Below are 23,168 nucleotides of genomic sequence, written 5' to 3' on the forward strand. Positions count from 1 at the left end.
AGAGAGAGAGAGAGAGAGAGAGAGAGAGAGGGAGAGATGAGGTCAAAAATTGTCTTGAGGGCCAGCCGAGTGGCACGTTGATTAAGAGCTGGCTTGGGATGCCAGAGGGCCCCGGTTTGGATCCCACACATGAGGGCCAGTGACACTGCTCTCTACTGCTAAGATTCTGAACAACAGCTTAACCTGGAGCTGGGCTGCCGTGAGTTGCCAGCGACAGGTGGGCTGTAGCCCCTGTGGCAGTGGGTTGCCATGGGCTACTGTGTGTAGCCAGCAGCCAGCGTGAGCAGCCAGCAGCCGTTGTGAGCGGCCGTCCAGAAGCTGGAGATCAATCTGCCTCGCCCGGGAAGAGCGCAATGATGGTGCCAACTTGGGCCAGTGAAGCAACCTCCTCCACAACTAGACTGAAGAACAAAAGGACAGCAACTTGTCTGTTCTCATCCCCCAATTCCCCAATAAAAATCTTTAAAAAAAAACACATTGTCTTTATTACTTCATAGTCTGAGATTAAGAAAAGATGAAATAGACACAAATGGGGAAAAGCCACCAGCAGATGGGCTGTGTGTTTTTCAGCTTCTTAACAAATTAAGATATTTTTTATTGCTTTACCTTTCCTTTCTCAACCTGTTATAAGACTTTTTTTTAAATGAGGCATAATTGACATACAACATTGTATTAGTTTCAGGTGCACAACTTGATTCACTATTTATATATATTTGAAACTAAGATCCTTTAAATAGCATGTGGAGCTATATTGGGGCCTGAGCAAATTTTTTTAAAAAGTGTGTGCCTTTATGTACACATATCAAAATATCCTCCCATATTTTGAACCAAGTGGGAAAAGCTAATAAAAAATCTACAATTTAAAATGACTTAAAAAAATATTACATTTGTAAAACACACACATGACGTCCCATGTAACCCAATCTGTTAGCAGTCCATGTTAACCTCACAAACCTGGCAGGGGTGAGATGGGCTAATTGGAAAAAATTGGTCTTGTTACAAAATAATGCAGGGATACAAAACAAATAACAGCGTACCTTTCTTCAAATTTTTGATAGCAAATTCATCATATATTTTTGCATTAATTTTTTTAATATCGAATTATGTTATTACTTATCTCCATTACTAAATTTTTTTTGCCTCTCCTTGAACTTTCCACTGGAGACAGGTGCTGCACTTGCCTCACCCTAAACCCAGTCTTGCCTTCAAGCAATGATCTCTAAGTGCTATAAGTCCCTGTCCTCATGTGACTGGTGCATTTTGGAGTGGTTGGACATTTCAAATCACTGGGCCAGTTTTCAATTAATTCAGATAGAATTGTGAAATCAAGTGAGGGAGTAGATGCTTCCTCTGTGGAATAAGGTCTCTTAACAACTTCCAGTTTTCTGAAACAGAAAGCCAACTGGTCTCTTTTCTGATGTTTAATTAGTAGTTTAAAGGCTCATTTAGCGAAATATATACATTCTAGAAAATTGTCAATAAATGATACCTGAATGCTTCAAATTAAGGTCTTGGTTTACATTTAAAAAGGAAGAAAGAAACAAAGAAATAAAGGAAGGGAGGGAGGGAGGAAGGAAGGAAGGAAGGAAGGAAGGAAGGAAGGAAGGAAGGAAGGAAGGAAGGAAGGAAGGAAGGAAGCTTCTTTAAAAGATGAATGCTTCACCCATTTAGAAGTTGTATCAGTTACCTGGCAGATCAATGGCATAGCTGTAGCCAAGTTGGTCTGCAGTTAAAAAGAATTCCTCATTAGTCACCGGAGGGAAGAAAGGAACCATGTTATACATCCGATTGTGACCAATGGGGGCCAGCTCCTGAGGCCAGGTATCCACAGAAGGATTAAATCTTTTCATCCACGCATCAAAAATGGCATCGGTAAAGCAATGAAGGACCTGCAAGACAGTTGAACATGATATTTAATGTTTATTGGGCTATTTCAATTAGATCAACCTAACTGGAGCTTTCTCTAAAATGGAACGGGGCTCTTCCTGACAAGGGGAACTTCCGTATACCCAATCTAACCTTAGTGGCATACCTACTGGCATGTTTAGTTAAGTTTCCAAGGATGTATGGCATATCTCTCCAAACAGGATCATAAACCCCTTTGTCAAGTGAACAAATGAAAGCTCTGTTGTAGATTTAACATTGGCTTAGGAGCATTTGAGGCCTCCAACATGTGCAGGTTAATTATTAAGTTCAGAGAAAAAGGCAAGTATGACAAGATTCATAGTCTGGTCAATTTTCAGGCTCTTTGGCTTTAACAGGAGAGAAAGACGATGTTGTATTTACCAGTATTATAATACAAATGGACAGTTAAAAAAAAAGAAAATATCCAAAATGAATTTTCAAGTTTTTCTCACCAGAAATGCCCTTCTGTGTACTCATGTTACAACCCTCTCATTTGAATCTTCAGTGTTATGCCAGCAAAATAAAGTCTAAAATTGTTGTAATGTGCATAGTATTCATTTTAATTTTCTCAAGGAAGCTGTTGAAGTCCTTTGCAAATACAGCAATTATTACATGTTTTAAAATATTAACAGCACAATTTCCACATCTATAGCCCCGATTTCACAACAAAATATAAATGTTCAGCTCAGGCTTTATGCTCAGCCATTTGAGTTCCTCTTTAATTCTAGATTCAAGTTCAAGGAGCTCAGAGACACTGCTTTTCTTGCCCTCTCTGTCCCCAGTGCTTGTCACCCCAAGGCCTATCACGTGGGGCAGGAAGGTACTTATTTCAACACTAATCAATTAATTCATTCAGTCGTTCACCACTATTCCTTAAATCCCAAATATAGTACTGGTCAAGTTGTACTATAATTTGTTATTTATGTATCTATTTCCCCTAACAAGACTCCTAACTCCTAAACATCAGAGATAAGGTCTTTTTACCTTGGAAGCCTCAAGCTTACCATGTAACCTGGACAGAGTCTATGCTTAATAAGTATTTGTTGACTGATGACAGTGTCGTGCAAAGTTGTTTTGTTTTTTTTAAGCTATTTGTCCAAACAGGCCCCTTTCTAGCTGATGCTGTTTCTTCAGTCTGCAAAGTTGTGCCTTCTGTTTTCTGGTATCAGAGTCTTTCAAAGACAAGCTCAGTGGTCCCTTACTGAGACATCATCCCTGATTGCTCCCGGTCTGAATTCTTTGCTTTTTGCACTTCTTGACCCCTTTAATTGCATCACCCTTCTCTGGTGTGTATTACAGTTGTTCATTGAATAGATAACATTGTCATAGCTTACCCAAGATTCCTGGTAGTCAGTTGCCCCCTGCTCAGGCAAAACCTTTCCACCTGTATTGTCTCAAGTGGCTGCATTCAGGATAGTAACAGGAGGAACCAAGTGATTTACCGAAGGGATTTTTTTGTCCTGAATGGATTTTTAAAGTTTACGGCAGAGATAATCATCTTAAAATCCAAGGGTGGATAGTAAAGAGGGTAAAGGGGGTCAAATATATGGTGTTGGAAGGAGAACTGACTCTGGTTGGTGAACACACAATGTGATATATGAATGATGTATTACAGAATTATACAGATGAAACCTATGTAACTTTACTAACCACTGTCAACCCAATAAATTTTAATTTAAAAAAATCAAATTATAAGACCTGGGCTTTTAGAGAGATAAAAGATTTTTGAATTCTGAAGTTTTGGCTTTGAGTAACAAAATTTAAGCTCCAAAGGGATTAAACGCACACTTTACTGCAAAAGCAACAACTCTGAAAGAATACTTGATGATGAAAGTAAGTGATCAATGTTTCCCACAAGTAGGGTTTTTAAAAAGTCATCTTTGAGAAGGGTCATCAGCCCTGGAAAAAGAGTTAAGCATATGTTGTTGGTGTATGTCCCTGAAAAGGGTATCACATGTTCTATATCCTGGCAACTCTAGGTAAAGTTAGAAGGTTCCCAGAGAGGGAAGGTGTGCTGCATCCTCCAGGTGTGTCCTGGGAGCCTGCCAGCCTCACATAGAAGTTTGGCCTCAAGCATGGAGCCCAAGCAATAGAGGTAAAATGTCTGAGGGTGGCAAGCACTGTTGGTTGCCTTACCCAATGTCCATTCTCCTCTTCTTCCTCACTTCCTTTGTATTTTGAGATATAATTGGAAGTCATTAGATAGGACTTCTAGGGAAGCTCTTTAAAGGTGGTTGCTTCAGCTGAAAAGTGTCCCTTTTTCCCTTTTCATGTCTTCTTGCTGCTTCCTAGAATATGGATGTGATGGCTAGAGCTGCAGCAACCATCTTAACAGCCAACAAGCAAAGTTGAGAAAAGAAGCCACTCACCACGGATAGTAGAGCAAAAAAGACAGAAAGGGCCATGATGATACTACACCAGCCTGGACTGTCTGCCACTGGAGTTCTTTCACATAAAGAGAAAAATAATCCTCTTTTTTGTTTAAGCTCCTGTAATTTGGATTTTCTGTTCTAAGCAGCTGAACTAATCCTAAGTGATACATGGAAAAAGTATCCAGGGCTGTACAAGTGTATTTTCCAAAGAAGGCCACACAATATTTCTTGAACTTTTAGAAACTGTCTGAATTCAAGTCAGAGATCAAATTGCGATTAGAAAAAGAGGCAAGAGACTCCCAGGACATAGAAAGATCCAGATGCAGTGCTGCCAGAGGCAAATAACTTTTGGAAAGCACCAGAATTCATCCAGTGCAAAGTGCAAGTAATTAAGGAGGGGACAAGCCTCTAAAGCAATTCATAATTTGGAGAGATAAAAGAACAGGGGAAAGTAATAAGGAAAGATTATAGTTCTCAGAAGGGCTATAAAACATTATGCCATAAATGCTCTGGTAGGAACTCTATACAGAGTATCCAATTTATAGAATGTAGGTTTTTTTTAAAGGCTAGAGTGTGCCAAGAAGATGCAAAGAATGCAATAAACAAAATGCTGGCAGCAATAATGTATCCACAGGCTAGAAAGAAAAGTAGTGCAACTGGTAGAATAGGTATTTTTGTTAACGTTGTGAATATTGCTCCTAAACAAGATACCTTGAATTGCTCTTGAGAAACTAGTAGTAACTGTGTTAATTAGACACAAGGTGAAAATGAGCTTAGTTAATATCTCTAAAGGCTAAATGTAATCAGAGGATAATAAATAAATTCAAAAGAAAAGTAGAAATACCCTGTTGTTGCTTTATATCTGCTATAGAGATACATAACTATATTTTGGTATTTAAAACACATATGTTTAATAAGTAAATGTGGCATTTAAAAAACATGAATACTTATTTGTGATATAACCAACACCCTATCTTTTCAAAAGCCAAGCAAAATTATTCAGTGCTGTCCTTCACCCATTAGTGTTAATTCCTATTAACATGATCTAACAGGACTACATTTCCTCAGGACTACATTTCCTCAGCTGTAATGAAAACAATTGTGCAGGGATTAAATGAAAAATGCTCTAAACTGACAAAAAGGAAAATTGTAGCTGGAGACACGACATGGGGAAATTTTTGAGTAGGAAACTTATAATCTCTGCTTGGCCACTCCCTGGTTCATGTGACCTTGTACTCATTCCTTAGCTCCCTGAACTTTATTTTCCCCATATTCGAAACAAGGAGAGTAATTTGTCATAAAAAAAATGTTGTGAAGTTAAAAGATTGTTTGCAGGACATCTAGTATAGGGATACATTAATAGACTGTCCAAAAACCTCCTAACAAAAATTTATTGAGCATTTACTTAAGTGTCAGGCACTGTTCTACAGGCTGGGGTATGACATCAATGATCACATTAGCTTCACATAAGCTAGTAAAAAATAGAAAACACATGTCTATATGAACACAGTATTAGGTTTTCAAAAAAACTAAAATATCAAAAAAAAGGATGTTGTATCTTGTTATTAACTTACATAGAGAACAGATCACTTTCACTAATTCTCTTATAAAACTTCAGGCTTTTTTCTCTTCCCAGAAGCCATTATTCTACATGAACAGACATCACAGAAAAAGAAATGCAAATGGTTCTTTCAATATATTAAAAGATGTTGAACTTCATTTATAAAAAGGGAAATAAAAATCAAACTCACTGAAATATCATTTTTACCTATCAAATTGGCAAACATGAAAAAGTGTAATTATACACTGTATTAATGAGAAAGAGAATTGTTACTCTGTTACATAGCTGGTAAGAGGGAAAACCATTCAAACTTCTAAAGGGCAATTTGGCAATATCTAGCAAAATCTCCAATGCATTTTTTAATTTAACCTTTCATCCATTGATTCTATTCTCTCAACTTACCCTACATGTTCACTGATTGCAGCACTGCTTGTAAAGCAAAAGATTATAAAACATCTAAACACCCGTCAATAGGAGCCTGGTTAAAGTTTCAGGATAAATCCATACTATAGAATACCATACAGCCTTTAAAAAAAAAAGGGATAAGAAAGCCCTTTATAAACTGATATGGAGTGATTTCTAATAAGTAAAAAAAACAAAAAACAAAAAAAAACAAAGAAAGAGATCACAAAGTCACAGGAGTGTCTACATTATGCTACCATTTGGATAAAAACATGGCAGCATATATGTAAACATATGTGCTTGTATATTTATAAACTAGATCTGGAAGAATGGAAAAAATAATAATGGATAGCTGGAAGCTGGTAGTGAATAGGGACTTCATAATGTTGTCTGGCTTGCAAAGCCTAAAATACTTGCTATCTAGACATTCAGAGAAAAATGTTGCCAAGCCATGAACACTTAGTGGGCTTCCTCAAAAGGAAGAGATAAGACATAGTGGTCCTTGAGACTTAGGATGCAGCAAACCATATTATTAGCATCACCATTATTCCCTTTAGTAGGAGAGAAAGATTTGGGGTTTAATTCTCAATTTGTCAAAGGATTCTGATGTTCTACTCATAATATTTTGGAGTACTGGATAATGACTACTGTGACATTTTTCCTTGTGAATATGCATTGTGTGTATAAATTACAGCTGAAAATGTATGTTTTAATAAAAACTTACTTAGAGATATATAGAAAAGATAAATAGATGTATAGCTATACAGCAGAGAAGGTAGACACTAGAAATGTTTGGCACAAGCTGATGGCTTAGATCAGGGGTCGGCAAACTATGGCTTGCAAGCCACATGCAGCTCTTTGGGTATGTACATGTGTCTCTGAAGTAAAATTGAAAATGAAAATAAAACCATTATAGTTTAATTTATAAAAATTTTAAAGGATATTATTCACATAATGGTGATTTCATTTGTTTTATGGCTCTAGAATAATTTTTAAATTGTTCTGAGGGACAGGATTGGCCCTTCCATCTCAAAAGTTTGCTGATGCCTGGCTTAGATGATAGCCAGAAAATTACGTAAAATATCACCTTAGAACCGTTGAACAAGGTAGGCATGCTACAGAAGAGAAAGGTGGCTGTGGAGACCTAACAGGTAAGCCCTCTACCTTATTGGAGGTTGGGGCCAATAGCCCACCTTTCTGGCAACCCCTTCATTTATTGCTACCACACAAATGTGAAGGTAAAAACAATTTTTAGAAAAAAGGAACAACTCCACCAACTGTTCCCATCTCAGGATTTCTTACAGCTCACCCTTACCACGCGTTTCTCTATCTGGGAGTCCAGAAAGCTCCCTCAGCCTTCACACCACCAGGCAAGCTTAGAGTCCATGGGAGCTATGCCTTTTCCTTCCCTCTTCATATCTTCTTTTTTTGTACCCTCAGTGGAGTAAAACTAATAATCATCTTTGAAATATCTCTCACTTTGTGCTTGTCAGTAAATTGCCTTAAGGCACAACTGTCTGCTATCGAGAACAAGATGAACCTCAATTAAGGTTCAGAAAGTCAAATGCCACACAGTTCTCTAATCCTTTCACACCAACTACTACAAAACAGACTGATATTTTTATGATAACATTTGTATTGTACTTGACCATTTCTAGACTAGCTTCCTAACATCCTAATTTATTATGAGTTGCCTTAATGAGCACATCACTTCCCCAACACCAGATCGGGCCTGTGACCCACACATCGCAGGCTCCACACAGTTCAGGAGGCTCCCAGACTGCTCAAGTCAGGGCTGATTTGACTTGTGATCCTGTGCTCTTTTGTCTATGTCATGGCCTCCCAGGAGTCCAGAAAAACAAAATGTTATAAACTGACGGTTTCAGGAGGCACTGTGCTACAGGCTGAACGGTGTCCCTAGCTTCCAAATTCATATGCTGATGCTTTCATCCTCAATGTGACTGTATTTGGAGATGGGGCCTATAAAGAAGTAATTAAGGTTAAATGAGATAAGGGTGACAACATTCATTTTCTTATAAGAAGACACACTAGAGAGCTCACTACCTCTCTCTGTCTGCCAAGTGAGGACACAGCAAGAAGGCAGCCATCTGCAATAGGAAGAGAGCTTCATCAGGAACCAAATCAATAAGCACCTTGACCTTGGATTTCCCAGTCTTCAGAAATATAATATATCAATTTCTGTTGTTTAAGCCACCCCATTTGTGCTATTTTGTTATGGCAGCCTGAACAGACTAAAACACATTGTTAAAGATTAACATTAAGAGGCCGGCCGAGTGGCTCATTGGTTAAGAGTTGGCTTGGGAGCGCGAGCTCTGAGCAGCAGGGCCACCAGTTCAGATCCCACATGAGGGCCAGTGACGCTGAGCCCTCTACAGCTAAGATGGTGAACAACAGCTCCACCTGGAGCTCAGGTGCCGTGAGTTGCTGGCAACGGTGTAGGCTGCAGTGGGCTGCCGTGAGCTACCATTTGTTGCCGGCAACCAGCGTGAGCAGCCGACAGTCGGTGTGCAGCCATGAGCAGTCGTCCGATGGCCGGCGACCCATCTGCCTCAGCCAGGAAGAGCGCAATGATCACAATACCAACATGGGCTAATGAAGCGATGTCCTCCACAACTAGACTGAAGAACAAAAGGACAGCAACTTGTCTGTTCCCCTCTCCCAATTCCCCAATAAAATCTTAAAAAAAAAATTAACATTAAGGTGAGGAAAACTCTGGGGAATAGATAGATAGATAGATAGATAGATAGATAGATAGATAGATAGATAGTGTTTATTTACTATGGTACAATCTAAACTGGATAATAATATAAACTCAAAACACTGAAAAAAAATAAAAAAGAACCAGCGGTGACATTTCTTCTTGTGATTGCTCTGAAGCCATCCATCCAAGACATAGAACCCTGAAAACAGTGTTAAAATAGCGATGGTGAGATAAGTGTCTATAAAACAGAGACCTTTCTGGGGCTTAACAGCTAAAACACAAATGTTGATATTGTTTAAAGTGGATTTTGATGAGCTGTTCCTGGGGGTTGGAGTAGGGAGCACTTGACATCCAGGAGCTGCCTGGTGCTATCAATGAGGTCTTGGTGTTGTCCCATTGGGCATAAACAATTTCATGGAATATCAGCATCAGACAAGGTCACTCTAACAGATGAATCAGGACAAAAACAACACAGTTCCATAATCATCTGTGAGCACAGACAAAACATGATCATTGTCCAAGTCACAAAATGACTAACATGGAACATTAGCTCTTTTGGACCAATACGAGGGACTGCCATTGCTTTAAAAGTTATAATCTGCCTTCCCTATAGAAAGGATTACTGTGACACTCAATCATACAATGACCCCTGCTTCATGACACCATCCAATCCAGACCAAAGCTGTGCTGCCTTAAACCCTCCCAAAGTCACTGAGCACAAGCCCAAATCCTTTCAGTCCTTTCTGATGCCTGAGATACTCCACAGTTCCCGACTCTGTCCCTGACACAAGCAATAAACCTTATGTGTTCCACTACAGGTGTATTCCTAGTGGGCTTAGACTGAAAGGCACTGACCAAGGGCAGCTGGGATAATGTGGCCCTGAATTGCCCTTCTCCCATGTTGGTTGTCTCAACAGAGCCCCTTGGTGAACATATTTTTTTAAACTAGTAAAGCTTGGAATCTAATATTTACAATCCTGTTGTGATGCTCCCTTCTTTTTTTCCTTTGTTTTAAAGTGAGACAGAAATACCACTCAAATATATCAAGGGATTTAACCACACTTTGAATTTTAAACAACTGGGAGGCTCCTACATAGTCATAGCAACTCCCCCTACTGGCTGTTAACCAAGTAAACAACATCAAATGTGAGGTTTTGTATTCATTGAAGGCATGGTCGTTTTTGTCTGTCCAGCACCTGTTCTCCACTCATCTTCCTCTTCTGATTAACAGAGCTTATGTTATCCTGCATAAAAATCACTAAAGGCTGTGTGTTGGGGGTTCACACACTTACTCCTACAATGGGGATGAACATGTGACCTTGGTCTGGCCAATCAGAAGACCTCATTCCCCTTGCCACAGTGATTGGTTCAGGGAAGGCAGGTAACTCAGGCCTGGCCAGTCCTGTGGCTGTTTTCTTGCTGCTATAGAAACATGACTTCTTTATGCCATATGCTAAGCTGGTAGCATATAGATATGTAACTGCCAAGGGACATCCCAGCTAATACATAGAAAAAAGCCAGCTAAGAAGAGAGACAGAAAGCAGACATCATTCGAGTCCCCAGATTCAGCAATGCCTGAAGCCAGCAGCACTCCTGAATTTCCCAGTTATTTAAGCCAAAACATTAATTTTTTTTATTCTACATGAGTTTGAGTTGTATCTCTGTTAACTTGCAAACGAAAGTGACAGGACCCAAATATATCTTCAAGTTTGCAAACTGACTCAGCCCAATTTGTCCACTCAGCACTACCAAGTTGTTTTACATATCAGAAGCCTCCTGCAACTGGGGGTGGGGAGTGGCCATATGTCCCCTCATCTCAAGTAAACTTGTTACTAAGTGGTATGTAACCAGGAAAGCAAGTATAAGACCATATTCGGGTAAACCTACAAGCACTTTATTAGCAAGTAGGCACAGTAGGGGTGAAAGAACCTGTTCTTGTATCCCTAGGGAAGTCCACACTCTCCTCTGACAAGTGTCTTCATGGAAGATTCGCTCCAAAGTGGACACAATGATATTCTGACAACAGGAGGAGCTGATTTTTAATCAGAATCTTTTGTAAAGTGAGGAGGCCAGGACCAAACACCAAACAGAACTTTGGACTTCATGTGCTGCGTCAAAGGTGCCAGATTGCTGGACTTCATGCCAGGGTCACGGTGTCTGCAAAGGCCTTGTCACCCACCACTGATCTTCAACCCCACTCATTTCACCAATTAAAAATCATTTATCGGGCCGGCCAAGTGGCGCGATGGTTAAGAACTCGCTTGGGATGCCAGAGGTCCCCGGTTCGGATCCCACATATGAGGGCCAGTGACACTGCCCTCTACAGCTAAGATGCTGAACAACAGCTCAACCTGGAGCTGGGCTGCCGTGAGTCGCCGGCGACGGCGTAGGCTGCAGTCCCTGTGGCAGTGGGTTGCCATGGGCTACCGTGTGTAGCCAGCAGCCAGCGTGAGCGGCCAGCAGCCAGCGTGAGCGGCCAGCAGCCGCAGTGAGCGGCCGTCCAGAAACCGGCGACTGATCTGCCTCGCCAGAGAAGAGCGCAATGATGGTGCCAACTTGGGCCAGTGAAGCAACATCCTCCACAACTAGATTGAAGAACAAAACGACAGCAACTTGTCTGTTCCCCTTTCCCCAATTCCCCAGCACTGTTCCCATCCCCCCAATTCCCCAATAAAAATCTTAAAAAAAATCATTTATCATTATGCTAATTTATGATATGCATTATGCTAAATTATGGTATAATTGATAATATCATTATGCTAATTTATGAATCCAATTGTAAACTATAAACTCCTATCTAGGGTCATCCCAGAGTTAACCATCTCCAAAGCACAAGTTTCTGATGAGGGGACTTCAAATGCTATCTAACCACTGCTATGGTGCAAATTAAAATTAATTTACATATACATACATCCTATTGATCACCCAGAGAATAAAACACACACCAAACTTCAATCTTATTGAAAAGAAAATAAATCCAACATATTATCTAGAACATTTTTCATCTAGTCTGAGTCTTTGAACCTACCACAAAAATGGGATCATTGGCAGCAGAATGCGGCAAAGCACTTGTCCCATTCAGGAAGGAATGAACCAAATTGTGAAGGCTCATCACTTGAAAGTCCAGGGTCCCGTCTGCTTTATCAAACCCTTCCAGGGCATTCCTGAGAGAAATCAGTATGTCAGCAACAATAGTCATGGATTGATAAAGGTCTTTTTATTTCCTCCAGCCTAAATAACAGCTTTCTCATTGGAGATTGGGTAAGGAAATGAGAAGCTCTGTCATGGATCATTAACTAAGAATTAGCCCCAATCTTTAATGATGATCTTCTATAAAGGGAGGGAATTCTTAATCAGTGATACTTCTGCACCTGCTCAGCTGGATTATATCTCTTTTGTGTACTGTAGGACAATATTTTACCTTCATTTCTGTCTCCCATGCCAGACCATGAACTCCTAGAGAGCAGTTTTTCTTCGGATTTTTATTACCAATCTCAATACCATGCCCAGCACATGGTCTGTGATCAATAAATATTTTTTGAATTAACACATAATCTTATATTCCTATTTCTCAACTAAATAGACCTACAGCTTGACTGTAATATAGTCAGCATAATAAACATATCCCAAAATTCCCCTTTTCTTTTTCTTTTTTCCCCTTCCCATTTTCAGGAAATTCTAATTGTCCATATCCTAACCCAGTGATCCTCAAATTTAAGAATACAGCAGAATCACTGGAAAAAAAACACTTATTTCATGTCCCACATCTAGAGTTTCTGATTCAGCAGGTGTATGCTGGGTCCTAAGAATTTGTATTTCTAGCCGAATTCTAGGTGATGCCCATTACGGTTGTCTGGGCACCACACTTTGAGACTCATTCCCTTAAACCTGTATGGAAGGCAATCTGTGTCAGCAGCATTTTTACCACAATGAAAAACTAATGCATGTTTCTTTTCAAGACAATCTTAAATGTTGCCCTTTACCTCACCTTTGACACTACTTTTAAGGCTGTGTCCATCCCCAATACAGACCCGAACACTTAACACAACCTCTGCTTTCAGGTTTAGTCTATCCTACCCCTGGCCCCAAATAACCCGTCAGTTGTGTAATTCACAAACAGGTAAGAGAGATAGAATCCAGTTTTGGAGAAGTCCAGGAGTTTATCCACCATTTCTTTTTGGAGTCCCACTCATCTTTGTTTAAAATATCATTTATATCCATACGTATTTCTCTTAATTCTTAAAGTCTTTTAAGAGGGAGAGAATTATTAGCTGTCCTTTAAAATTTTAAGCATTGCTATTTAGTTGCTGTGTTGTAATTTGAGCTGCATTTAGTCTGTAGTACTCCTCTGAGATCTCAGACCCTAATATTAAGACCTATGGTTGATAAAATGTTTTTTAAAAAAACATAAAAGTGGAAGAAAGAGCATGAGCAAATATTTTTGAATCCTATATTTTAAAAGGTACCTTGGTTCTGAAGACTCTACCTATGCAAGGTCTGACAATTAAGTTTGCAAATTTGTTGCAATGATGTTGCTAACCTTTTTTGATATCAGAGAGATTATTCATTATGAATTTGTACCAACTGGACAAACACTTAACCAAGTTTACTATTTGGAAGTGCTGAAGAGGCTGCATGAAAAAATTAGACGACCTGAACTTTTTGCTGACAATTCATGGCTCTTGCATCACAACAATGCACCAGCTCACACAGCACTGCCTGTGAGAGAGCTTTCAGCCAGTAAACAAATCACTGTATTGGAACACCCTCCTTACTCATCTGATCTGGCCCTCAATGACTTCTTTCTTTACCCAAAGTTAAAGATAAAGGAAATATTGAAAGACATTTTGATCATATTTAGGACATCAAGGGCAATACAACAACAGCTCTAATGGCCATTCCAGAAAGAGTTCCAAAATTGCTTTGAAAGGTGGACTAGGTGCTGGCATTGGTGCATAGCTTCCCAAGGGGAGTGCTTTGAAGGCAACCTTAGTGATATTCAGCAATGAGGTATGTAGCACTTTTTCTAGGATGAGTTCGTGAGCTTAATTGTCTGACCTCGTATATGTACAGAAATAGAAATACAAAATATGGTTTTAAATAGCTGAATTAGAAGAGATTAAAATTTCACTGCTAATTATAGTGGGTGAATGATGACTTTCCTCACTCATACTGATCCCTTATTATCTTCTCTTATCAAAAGACTTAGCTTTGTGAATGTCTCCCAATACCTGGATTTCCTTCTAGTTCATTACGACCACAGGCATGAAAATCTAAAAGTGTTGTGAAGTTCCAGCCTAGCAGAGCTCAGAGCACCAACCTGAAGCTGAAGGTAGAGTTCTGGAAGAAAGGAGGATTGTCAAACTTCTCAAGAGACAGACAATCTTGTACATCTTTCTGGGTTGGCAATGTCTCGTTGTTTCTTCCCACTTGATTCCTTCTCAAAAAACCTTCATAGCTTCCATTACACAGGGTGACCCGGTAGTTGTAATCATCTATGCTAAGATTTGTAAGGGGATTAAAAATAATATGTTTTATGTGTAGATAGTATTATAACTTTGGGCCAAGAAAACCAATCAGAGTCATACTCATGATAAAATTTATTACAGTTACCTTATAGGTCAAAAATATGTGGTCAAAGTACTACCTCCAAAAGTAATTATGGATTAAAGTGTTTCAACATTGTAGGTGCAAAAATATGACATATGAATAAATATGCATAACAATTACCATTCCACTGTACAGACAGTAAGAGGATTTATAGGCAAGATGGTGACTCCTATTATGTGCATTGCATCTTGAGTAGCTGAAGAGAAAATATGGTGACCCGTATTCTACTGAGCTAAGCCAGTTTTGGAAGAAGGGCCTATGTAAAGCTAGAAAAGCATTGTAGGCAAATTGAAGATAAACGGAGGCAATCAGAGTGAAAACAGAAAAACAATATGGAGTGGGGGTATTAGGACAAACGCTGTATTAGAAAGTGTTCTAAGGCAGTAGGGATGGATATATATATATATATATATATATATATATATATATATATATATATATATATATATATATATATCTCAAACATGGAGGCTGAGAAAGTCCCATGCCCATAAAAGATTATATTCTACATGCCTACTGTGGCCTGAAATTTCACCATCAGAGCATTACTTCATTGGTAGAGATAAAATTTTAAAGCTGTTTCTGTGTGTTTTAATGGGTAAGGGTATATAGTACCGGGCATGTGAGAATAGAATCAGCACACACATGAGGACAAAAGAGGCCAGTACCTAAAACCGGGCAAAAAAAAAGGTCTCCAAGGCAGCATTTTCCAAGTGTGTTCAAGTGAGATGATCTGTGAAATAAAGGTTCCAGGGTCAGATAAGCTCAGGCCCCTCTTGAAGAAGAATAATATGCTTACATGAGAAATGCCCTGAGTCGTTCTAAATAAAGAAAGAAACTAAAAAAAAAAATAAACTTTTTAACTCAGCATTCCCGAAGTTTATTTGATCATAGAAATCTCTTTTCACATACCACATAGTAATACCTTAAGGCACTGTGAGAAATGGTGCTTTATAGAATTAGGTTAAGTCACGTAAAAAACTTTTCAGGTCTCTATGTAGTGTGGAGCTGCCTGGAGAACTGTAGGAAAAGCTTAGGATGGAGAAGGTGTGATCCCTGCTAGCTAGGCCTAGACTTCTGAAAATATGCATGTGTCCTGCCTCAGGTGTGTGATGATGAAGCTCTATGCTATGAAGTAGTCAAAAGACATAGGCCAAGGGAGTTAGAGTAGTAAGGTTAAAAACACGATTTTGGAGGAAACACATGAATAAAGGAAGGCAAAGGAGCCTCTTGGGGAATCTCTTTCTGAGACATGTGCCAGGAAAGAGAAACAAACTCAATGAATCACTGAGGACAGAGATCTTCATGGGCGGTGGGCTGCCCACCTGCTCCTGTGTCCTGCCATGCTAGAGAGTTTTCACCCATTGCCCCATGCCCTGTCCCTCGCAACTTGCAGCCACACCAGACTTCTTTTCTACCTTCATACACAACGTCCCCTCCACCTAGGATGCACTTACCACCCTCCCCTACCTGGTTGAGGTCTGTGCTGCCTTGAAGGCTAAGAATACTTGTCTCCACCTCTTAGAGCCTTTCCCTGACTCTCTTCTTGGCTTTGCACATACATCTATTACAATACCTCTCAGGTTGTATTATAATTTGTTTACAAGCAATTCACCTTTGTAAATATAAAATGATATTCAAGAGGGAAGCTATAATATATTCATCCTTGTATTCCCAACACCATCACACTGTTTAGACTATAACTGGTGCTTAACAAATGTTGGCTGAATGCTGGAACTACTCATTTCAAAACAGTTGATCTCAAACTGACGGCCAAGCATATTCAACTCACAAATGTGATTTTCATACCTCTATTCTTTCAGTAAAGGGCTTAGAATTTTTTTAAATCCCACCTCCCCCAGGAAAATCATTTTCGGAAGCATGTAAACAGAACCCGACATGCATTAGAAACAGAAATGTGAAGTGGTGCTCCATCTCTCAGACATAAGAAAATAAGGTCTCTGGGTTTCCATTCCAGGTACAGACGTGATTACCTGTCGCAGACAACTTCCCAGCTGGAGAATCTTGAGTTCTGACTAATCAGAGTCGGATCATCTTGTCTTGCTGCCCCAAGCAGTTGGTCTGTACACACGTCACACTCGTTCCTTCCCGTGGCAAAGTTCCAGAAGGGCAAAGCAAAGGACTCATTGCCAATAAGTCGCTAAAAGCAAAAGGCGTGCCTCGTCATTTAATTCATGCCATCAGATACAACACAAAAGCATACAAAGCAAAGACAGATAAGGATCTTCACCAAATGTAGAGCAAAATGTAAAGAGCCAACCTGGAGATCTCTTTCCAGCCACAACAAATGGTACCGGTGCCAGGTGACAAAGGCGGGTCCTCGGTGTGAGAAATCGATGGCCTTGTATGGGCGCCCTGGTCCTAAAAACAATTGGGAAACTAATTAGACATCACAGAATAAAGTTTTTTAGATGTTAAACCTTACTTGAGATGTATCTGCAAAGCCACTGAGCCAACAGTGTTTATTTAAAAAAAAAAAAAAAGAAGAGGAGGAGAAGGAGAAGAAGGAGGAGGAGGAGGAGGAGAAGTAGTTTCGGTCATTTATCTCTCTGAAAGCAACAACATCAATAACAAAACAATTTCAGAAGCAACTATCACTTTTAGGATAATTCTCCTTCATCTCTTGAAAGTTTGATTGTCAACAGAAACCCAGAGAAATTCAGATCACTTTTAGCGTTAAGAGCCCCTGCTATATATTTAATTTTAAGCAATATTTCATTAAGATGAAATCAGAGTATCTAAAGGAATAGATCATTAAGACCTAAATGAAATGTATTTTTAAAAGACATTTTCTAACCTATTCCTTACAAACTCACACATTTATAAGGGAGGGATTAATTAAAAATAAAGCAACTTCTACTGCACTTAGTTCTAAATCAGCATTTATATAACCAAAAAGAACTTTCATGGATTTTGCCTCAGCCATCAATCAGTTACAACTACTAGCTGACAACCATGGTCACGGAGACTAGAAGAGAGAAAAACACATTCAAACCAATTTGGCTGGCCACTGGAACTGCCAATTTTAGTGAAAAGCTTTGGGCAACTTAATGACCTCCTTACTGCCTATTTCATCCTTCTTTCCCCTTTCATAACAGCTTTTGATGGTTATGTAGAAACTTTAGCTAACTTTAGTTCTTTTTCAAAGCACCTATAATAACTTCAGAGAGCTGAACAGACATGAATATAAATTTAATTCCTAGATACGACCAGAAACTATAGCTTCCTTTTCCTCTTGAGAGAGTAGCCTCTCATAAAGCAAAAATTCCTTAGAGTCATGACAGGAGAGCTATAAAGGTTTATAGCTTAGAAGAGCCTCCTTATCTATCGACAAAGAAAGACAGATGCTTACCTGAGAGGCAGGTTTTTAAAAGACTCATACTGAGGAAAGAACTGCTGTCGCAGCTGTTGGACAGTCCTTTTTAAATGTTTTAATGCAGAACAAAGTTTAAAGTTCTCAAAACAAAATGATGAGGGAGAATAATATTGTATGTCAACTGTAATTGAATATTTTTTATTCAAAAAAAATTAATTAAAAATAAAAATGACGGCCGGCAGAGTGGCGCATTGGTTAACAGCTGGCTTGGGATGCCAGAGGGCCCTGGTTCGGATCCCACATATGAGGGCCAGTGACACTGCCCTCTACAGCTAAGATGCTGAACAACAGCTCAACCTGGAGCTGGGCTGCCATGAGTCACCAGCAATGGCGTGGGCTGCAGCCCTTGTGGCAGTGGGCTACCTTGGGTTACCGTGTGTAGCCAGCAGCCAGAGTGAGCAGCCAGCAGCCAGAGTGAGCAGCCGTCCAGAAGCCAGCAACTGATCTGCCTCGCCCGGGAAGAGCACAATGATGGTGCCAACTTGGGCCAGTGAAGCAACATCCTCCACAGCTAGACTGAAGAACAAAAGGTCAGCAACTTGTCTGTTCCCCTTCCCCCAATTCCCCAGCGCTGTTCCCATCCTCCAATTCCCCAATAAAAAAAAAAAAATCTTTAAAAAAAAATGATGAGGGAGAATCAAGTGATGGGGAACCAGTGAAAAGCACAAGAACAGACAATTCCAAATGAGAATGGACTATTCAAAGTGAACTTGATGTTCTCATTCAACCTGACCCCACCAAGGAGCCCCCAACGGTTCAGAACTGCACTGAAGCAGAACCTGGAATAGAGTCAAGTCCTCCGGGAATAAGCATTTCAGTCAGGGCTTTACCCTGACTGAAAAATAACTGAGGACGAAGCTGGACCTACTAGATTAATGAAATTCCTAACAGACAACCCCCCATTCAAAGTCCTACCCAGGTCCCAATTTTGGGGATTTAGAAGGGCCGGGCACCGTTTTCTCAAACATCAAATATAACGTGATTTAAAATGGCGAAGCCAGGAGGAATTCTACATTGCTATAGCTCAACTTATGCCTTTTCTTGACAAAACAACTCCAAAAAAGCACTGAGGATCCCAGCAGCGCATAGGCACCATAAATGATGACCTGAAAGTCTAAAGACCAGCACGTGTGAGTTTAATGAGATTCACACTTCTAACACACTCTAATTCTGCCCACAGAAGTTTCATGTGCTTCAACACATGTTCAGTTAATTCCTCTAATTTGAAGAGAAGGTCAGAGAGGGCTTCCATGACCAGATTTAGAAACGTTTTCTTCTGGAATCAAAAGTAATTTACCTTTACTTCACCAACTCTTGCCATCAGGTTGTTCTCTTGTTAATTAACTTGCCTGAAATTACTTCTCACCCATCCACCCCCAAACTTAAACCTATAATAATATACATTAATCTAAGGGATAAAACCCACCTAATAATGTATCTCTGACAGAATAATAATGGAGCCACACAAAGAAATCATAAATGCTGCAGTTGGCGATCTGTGGCTGGGTCCCGTTGGGCCCAAGCAGGCTCAGCCAGTGTTGCGTAGTGATCACGTAGTCGGGGTGTGTGGTGTTCTTTGCGAGGTCTAAGGCACCCAAGAACTGCTCCCTCTCCTGAGGAGTCAAGAAATGGATGTTCCGTCGAACAACTGGTGGTTTCTTCCGGTCGCAGTTGGGGCCAGTCCAGCCAAACTTGCAGTCTCCACAGTTAAAGCCAGCAAAGTTTCCTAGAGTATTTTTATAAAATGGGGGTGGGGAGGGAGACAGAAGAAGAAATAAGTTTATGTAGTTTGGAAGAAATTTCTGAATTTGAACTTTGGGGTAGAATGAAAGAGAAGATGAAGGGGCTTACAAGAGGGCAAAGAAAGCCAATTTCCTTCCCTTAATCTCCTCTTGAAAATTTTATATCTCAAAGTGAACTGAACATTAGAAAGTTCCCTAGAAATTTTTCCTGCAAAGAAACAGGATATGAAATACATCACATGCTGCTGTGGGCTGAAATGTCTCCCCCAAAATTCATATGTTGAAATTCTAACCTTCAATACCTCAGGATGTGACTATATTTGGAGATAGGGTCTGTAAAAGAGATAATTAAGTTAAAATGAAGTCATTAGGGTGACCTTTAATCCAGTATGACTGGTGTCCTTATAAGAACAGGACATTTGGACAAAGATATGAAGACACAGGGAGAAGACAGCCAAACCTGCCAACACCTTGATCTTGGACTTCAGGCCTCCAAAACAGTGAGAGAATGAATTCTGTTGGTCACCGGGTTAGTGGTGCTGTGTGATGGTAGCCCCAGTCAACTGACCCCGTGTTGTCCTCCACACTCTCCTTCCTCTCACCGGCCGTGCAGGGTGCCCCTTCCTATATCCACTCCACACCCCTACCTGGGACCAAGGAGCAGCCTCCAGGTCCACGCTGCTGAGCCTGCTGTCCGGTGGCACACACGGAAAGCCTGATTTAGAGAAGGGAAAGAATATACACCAAGCCAAAGGTGGAACCAAAACTAAATCAGCTGATTTCCAGAAATTCAGGTGAAATCTAACATTGAAAAAGCTGGTTTATTTCACAAAGGAGACAGAGTTAAGACAAAATCAATGGAGGCAAGCAGGTCATAAAGGTGAGTTAGTGGCCGTGGTGTCACAGGCAGGCTCCCTGTGGTTGCACAGAAGTCTCTGCGCTACCAACCCAAAGAAGGAGGACAGGTCATATCAGGCTCTCAGCCTCTTTCTGATTCACGGGGAACTTTAGTATTCTAGCTCGCCTTGACTTTTCCAAATTTAGCCTCGAGCATTGTGTTTGGTATAGCCGCACCTCATTCCTTAAATGGTGATAAGTTGGAGAGTAAAAATTTAAATGTTATTGTACTGAAATGTTGAAACAAAAGGGGATAATACCACGTATCTCCCAGGGGATGAGAGGGGGGGATGTAACGCATTTAACACAGGTGACCTGTCCCAGGGCACTCCTCCTCCGCCTTCTCCATCTCATGCTCCCAGGCCTTTTCACTGGCTCCTCTTGCTGTCATTGCCTGGGTTACCCTCTCCCCCGTTAAGCTTCACTATGGGCCGTCTGCAAGATCATCCTTGATTCCACATGCCAGAGGCAGGTCCTCCCGTGGCGCCTCCTATTCTGCACGCTGCCTATTCCGTTTCCATTGAGTTTATCACACAGACTGTGAACTTCCACTTGTCTCAGCAAGACAGTTGTCTTGCTGCAAGGCCTGTGCTTGGTTGTAAAAATGAGATTGGTGGGCTGGCCAAATGGCTCTTTGGTTAAGAGTTGGTTTTGAGCATGAGCTCTGAGCAGCAAGGCCCCGGTTCAGATCCCACATGGGCCAGTGATGCTGCGCCCTCTACAGCTAAGATGGTGAACAACAGCTCAACCTGGAGCTTGGCTGCCGTGAGTCCCCGGTGACGGCGTAGGCTGCTTTGGGGCTGCAGTGGGCTGCTGTGAGCTGCCGTGAGCCACCATGAGCAGCTGTCCAATGGCCAGCAACTGATCTGCCTCACCCGGGAAGAGAGCAATGACAATACCAACGTGGGCCAGTGAAGCGACATCCTCCACAACTAGACTGAAGAACAAAAGGACAGCAACTTGTCTGTTCCCCTTCCCAGATTCCCCAATGCTGTTCCCCTCCCCTAACTCCCCAATAAAATCTTAAAAAAAAAATTAGTATTGGTGGGATAAATGAAAGAAATATAAAGCCAAACCACTATACACATTTTAAGTATCTTATATTTGTCAATTGTACCTCAATAAAGCTGAAATTTTTTTTTTTAAGATTTTTATTGGGGAATTGGGGGAATGGGAACAGTGCTGGGGAATTGGTGGTAGGGGAACACAGAAGTTGCTGTTGTTTTTTGTTCTTCAGTCTAGTTGTGCAGGACGTTGCTTCACTGGCCCAAGTTGGCACCATCATTGCACTCTTCCTGGGTGAGGCAGATCAGCCGCAGGCTTCTGGATGGCTGCTCACTGCAGCTGCTGGCCGCTCACGCTAGCTGCTGACTACCCACTGCCACATGGCACAGGGGCTGCAACCTACGCTGTTGCTGGCGACTCTGGGCAGCCCAGCTCCAGGTTGAGCTATTGTTCAGCATCTTAGCTGTAGAGGGCAGTATCACTGGCCCTCATATGTGGGATCTGAACCGGGGCCCTCTGGCATCTCAAGCCAGTTCTTAACCATCGCGCCACTCGGCCGGCCCTGACATTTTTTTTAATAGTTTAAAAAAGAAAGAAGTATATCAAGTATAATTTAAATTTTTTTTAATTTTTAAATTTTTAAAAGAAAGTATAGAACATGTAGTAGATAATTCAATAAATGTATATTTTCTTCTTCCTTTCTCTCCCTATCCCTGTGGATTAGAAGGAAAAGCTGGCCCTGTAAATAGTTTTAATAAACTGTAAATACCAAAATGGAGGTATGTAAAAAAATACTATGGCGATAGTAGAGAGAAGCTTATTTGGATCTCTAAATAAAAACAAAAAGTTCCAATAGTATGAAAACAAAACTATTAGCATTTGTACTATGGAAACAAAATGCACAGACATCCTTTTCTATTAATTCAATGGATTTTTTGAGGGTTAAAGAAAATGTCCTTAAAAACATCATAAATAAGAAGAATGTTTTCAAAAGTAATGGGTTATTTGGGGTCCATGCTCTTTGTCACAAGCAAAATATTTTATCTACTTGCACATAGCTCATCTATGTTTCAATACCATATGAGAGCATAAGTAAAAAATACTTAAAAGGAAAAGTTCTACTAGTCCCAAGCCTGAAAATCATGTTTTTGAATAGTTTGGGTTAAACATTAAAATTTATATTGATTATTGGAGTGAAACTATTAAATACAAATTATTTAACAAATATTTGTTGAGCTGCTACTACAGTATCAGATGCTATGGAGGGTGCTTCAGGCTTCATGGAGCTTGGAGTCTATTTATTTTCCCTCAGGGTACCTACTGAAATCGTATCATAACTAGTTTTAAAGCATCTTTGATTAGAATGTATCACCTACTCTGGCAGCTTTTATAGGAATAAAGTATTTTTTGAGGAGTGATTGAATAAAATGCACCTGAAGGATAGTAAACACCCAAACTTCCAGCTGTCTACCTACAGCCAGATGCCTGGAGGTGAATGCATAGTCATAGCTCTACAATAAGAAAGTAATTCCTTCCTTCAAAATGCTAAGAAACA

At 40.3% G+C, this 23,168-nt stretch overlaps 1 protein-coding gene across 1 annotated transcript in view; it reads right to left on the reverse strand.

Moving 5' to 3' along the window:
• DCT (dopachrome tautomerase) overlaps positions 1–23,168 on the reverse strand; it is a 32,412-nt gene that overhangs the window by 3,538 nt on the left and 5,706 nt on the right. Inside the window, exons 2-7 of the mRNA XM_019666366.1 lie at positions 19,396–19,695; positions 16,854–16,954; positions 16,567–16,733; positions 14,283–14,462; positions 11,991–12,126; positions 1,688–1,889 (exon numbers count right to left, since the gene is read on the reverse strand). Of these exons, the coding sequence (XP_019521911.1) occupies positions 1,688–1,889; positions 11,991–12,126; positions 14,283–14,462; positions 16,567–16,733; positions 16,854–16,954; positions 19,396–19,695 (1,086 nt within the window). The remainder of the gene's footprint in view (positions 1–1,687; positions 1,890–11,990; positions 12,127–14,282; positions 14,463–16,566; positions 16,734–16,853; positions 16,955–19,395; positions 19,696–23,168) is intronic.

This window comes from Hipposideros armiger, unplaced genomic scaffold (assembly GCF_001890085.2).
Source record: "Hipposideros armiger isolate ML-2016 unplaced genomic scaffold, ASM189008v1 scaffold_468, whole genome shotgun sequence".
In the NCBI taxonomy this organism is placed as follows: domain Eukaryota; kingdom Metazoa; phylum Chordata; class Mammalia; order Chiroptera; family Hipposideridae; genus Hipposideros; species Hipposideros armiger.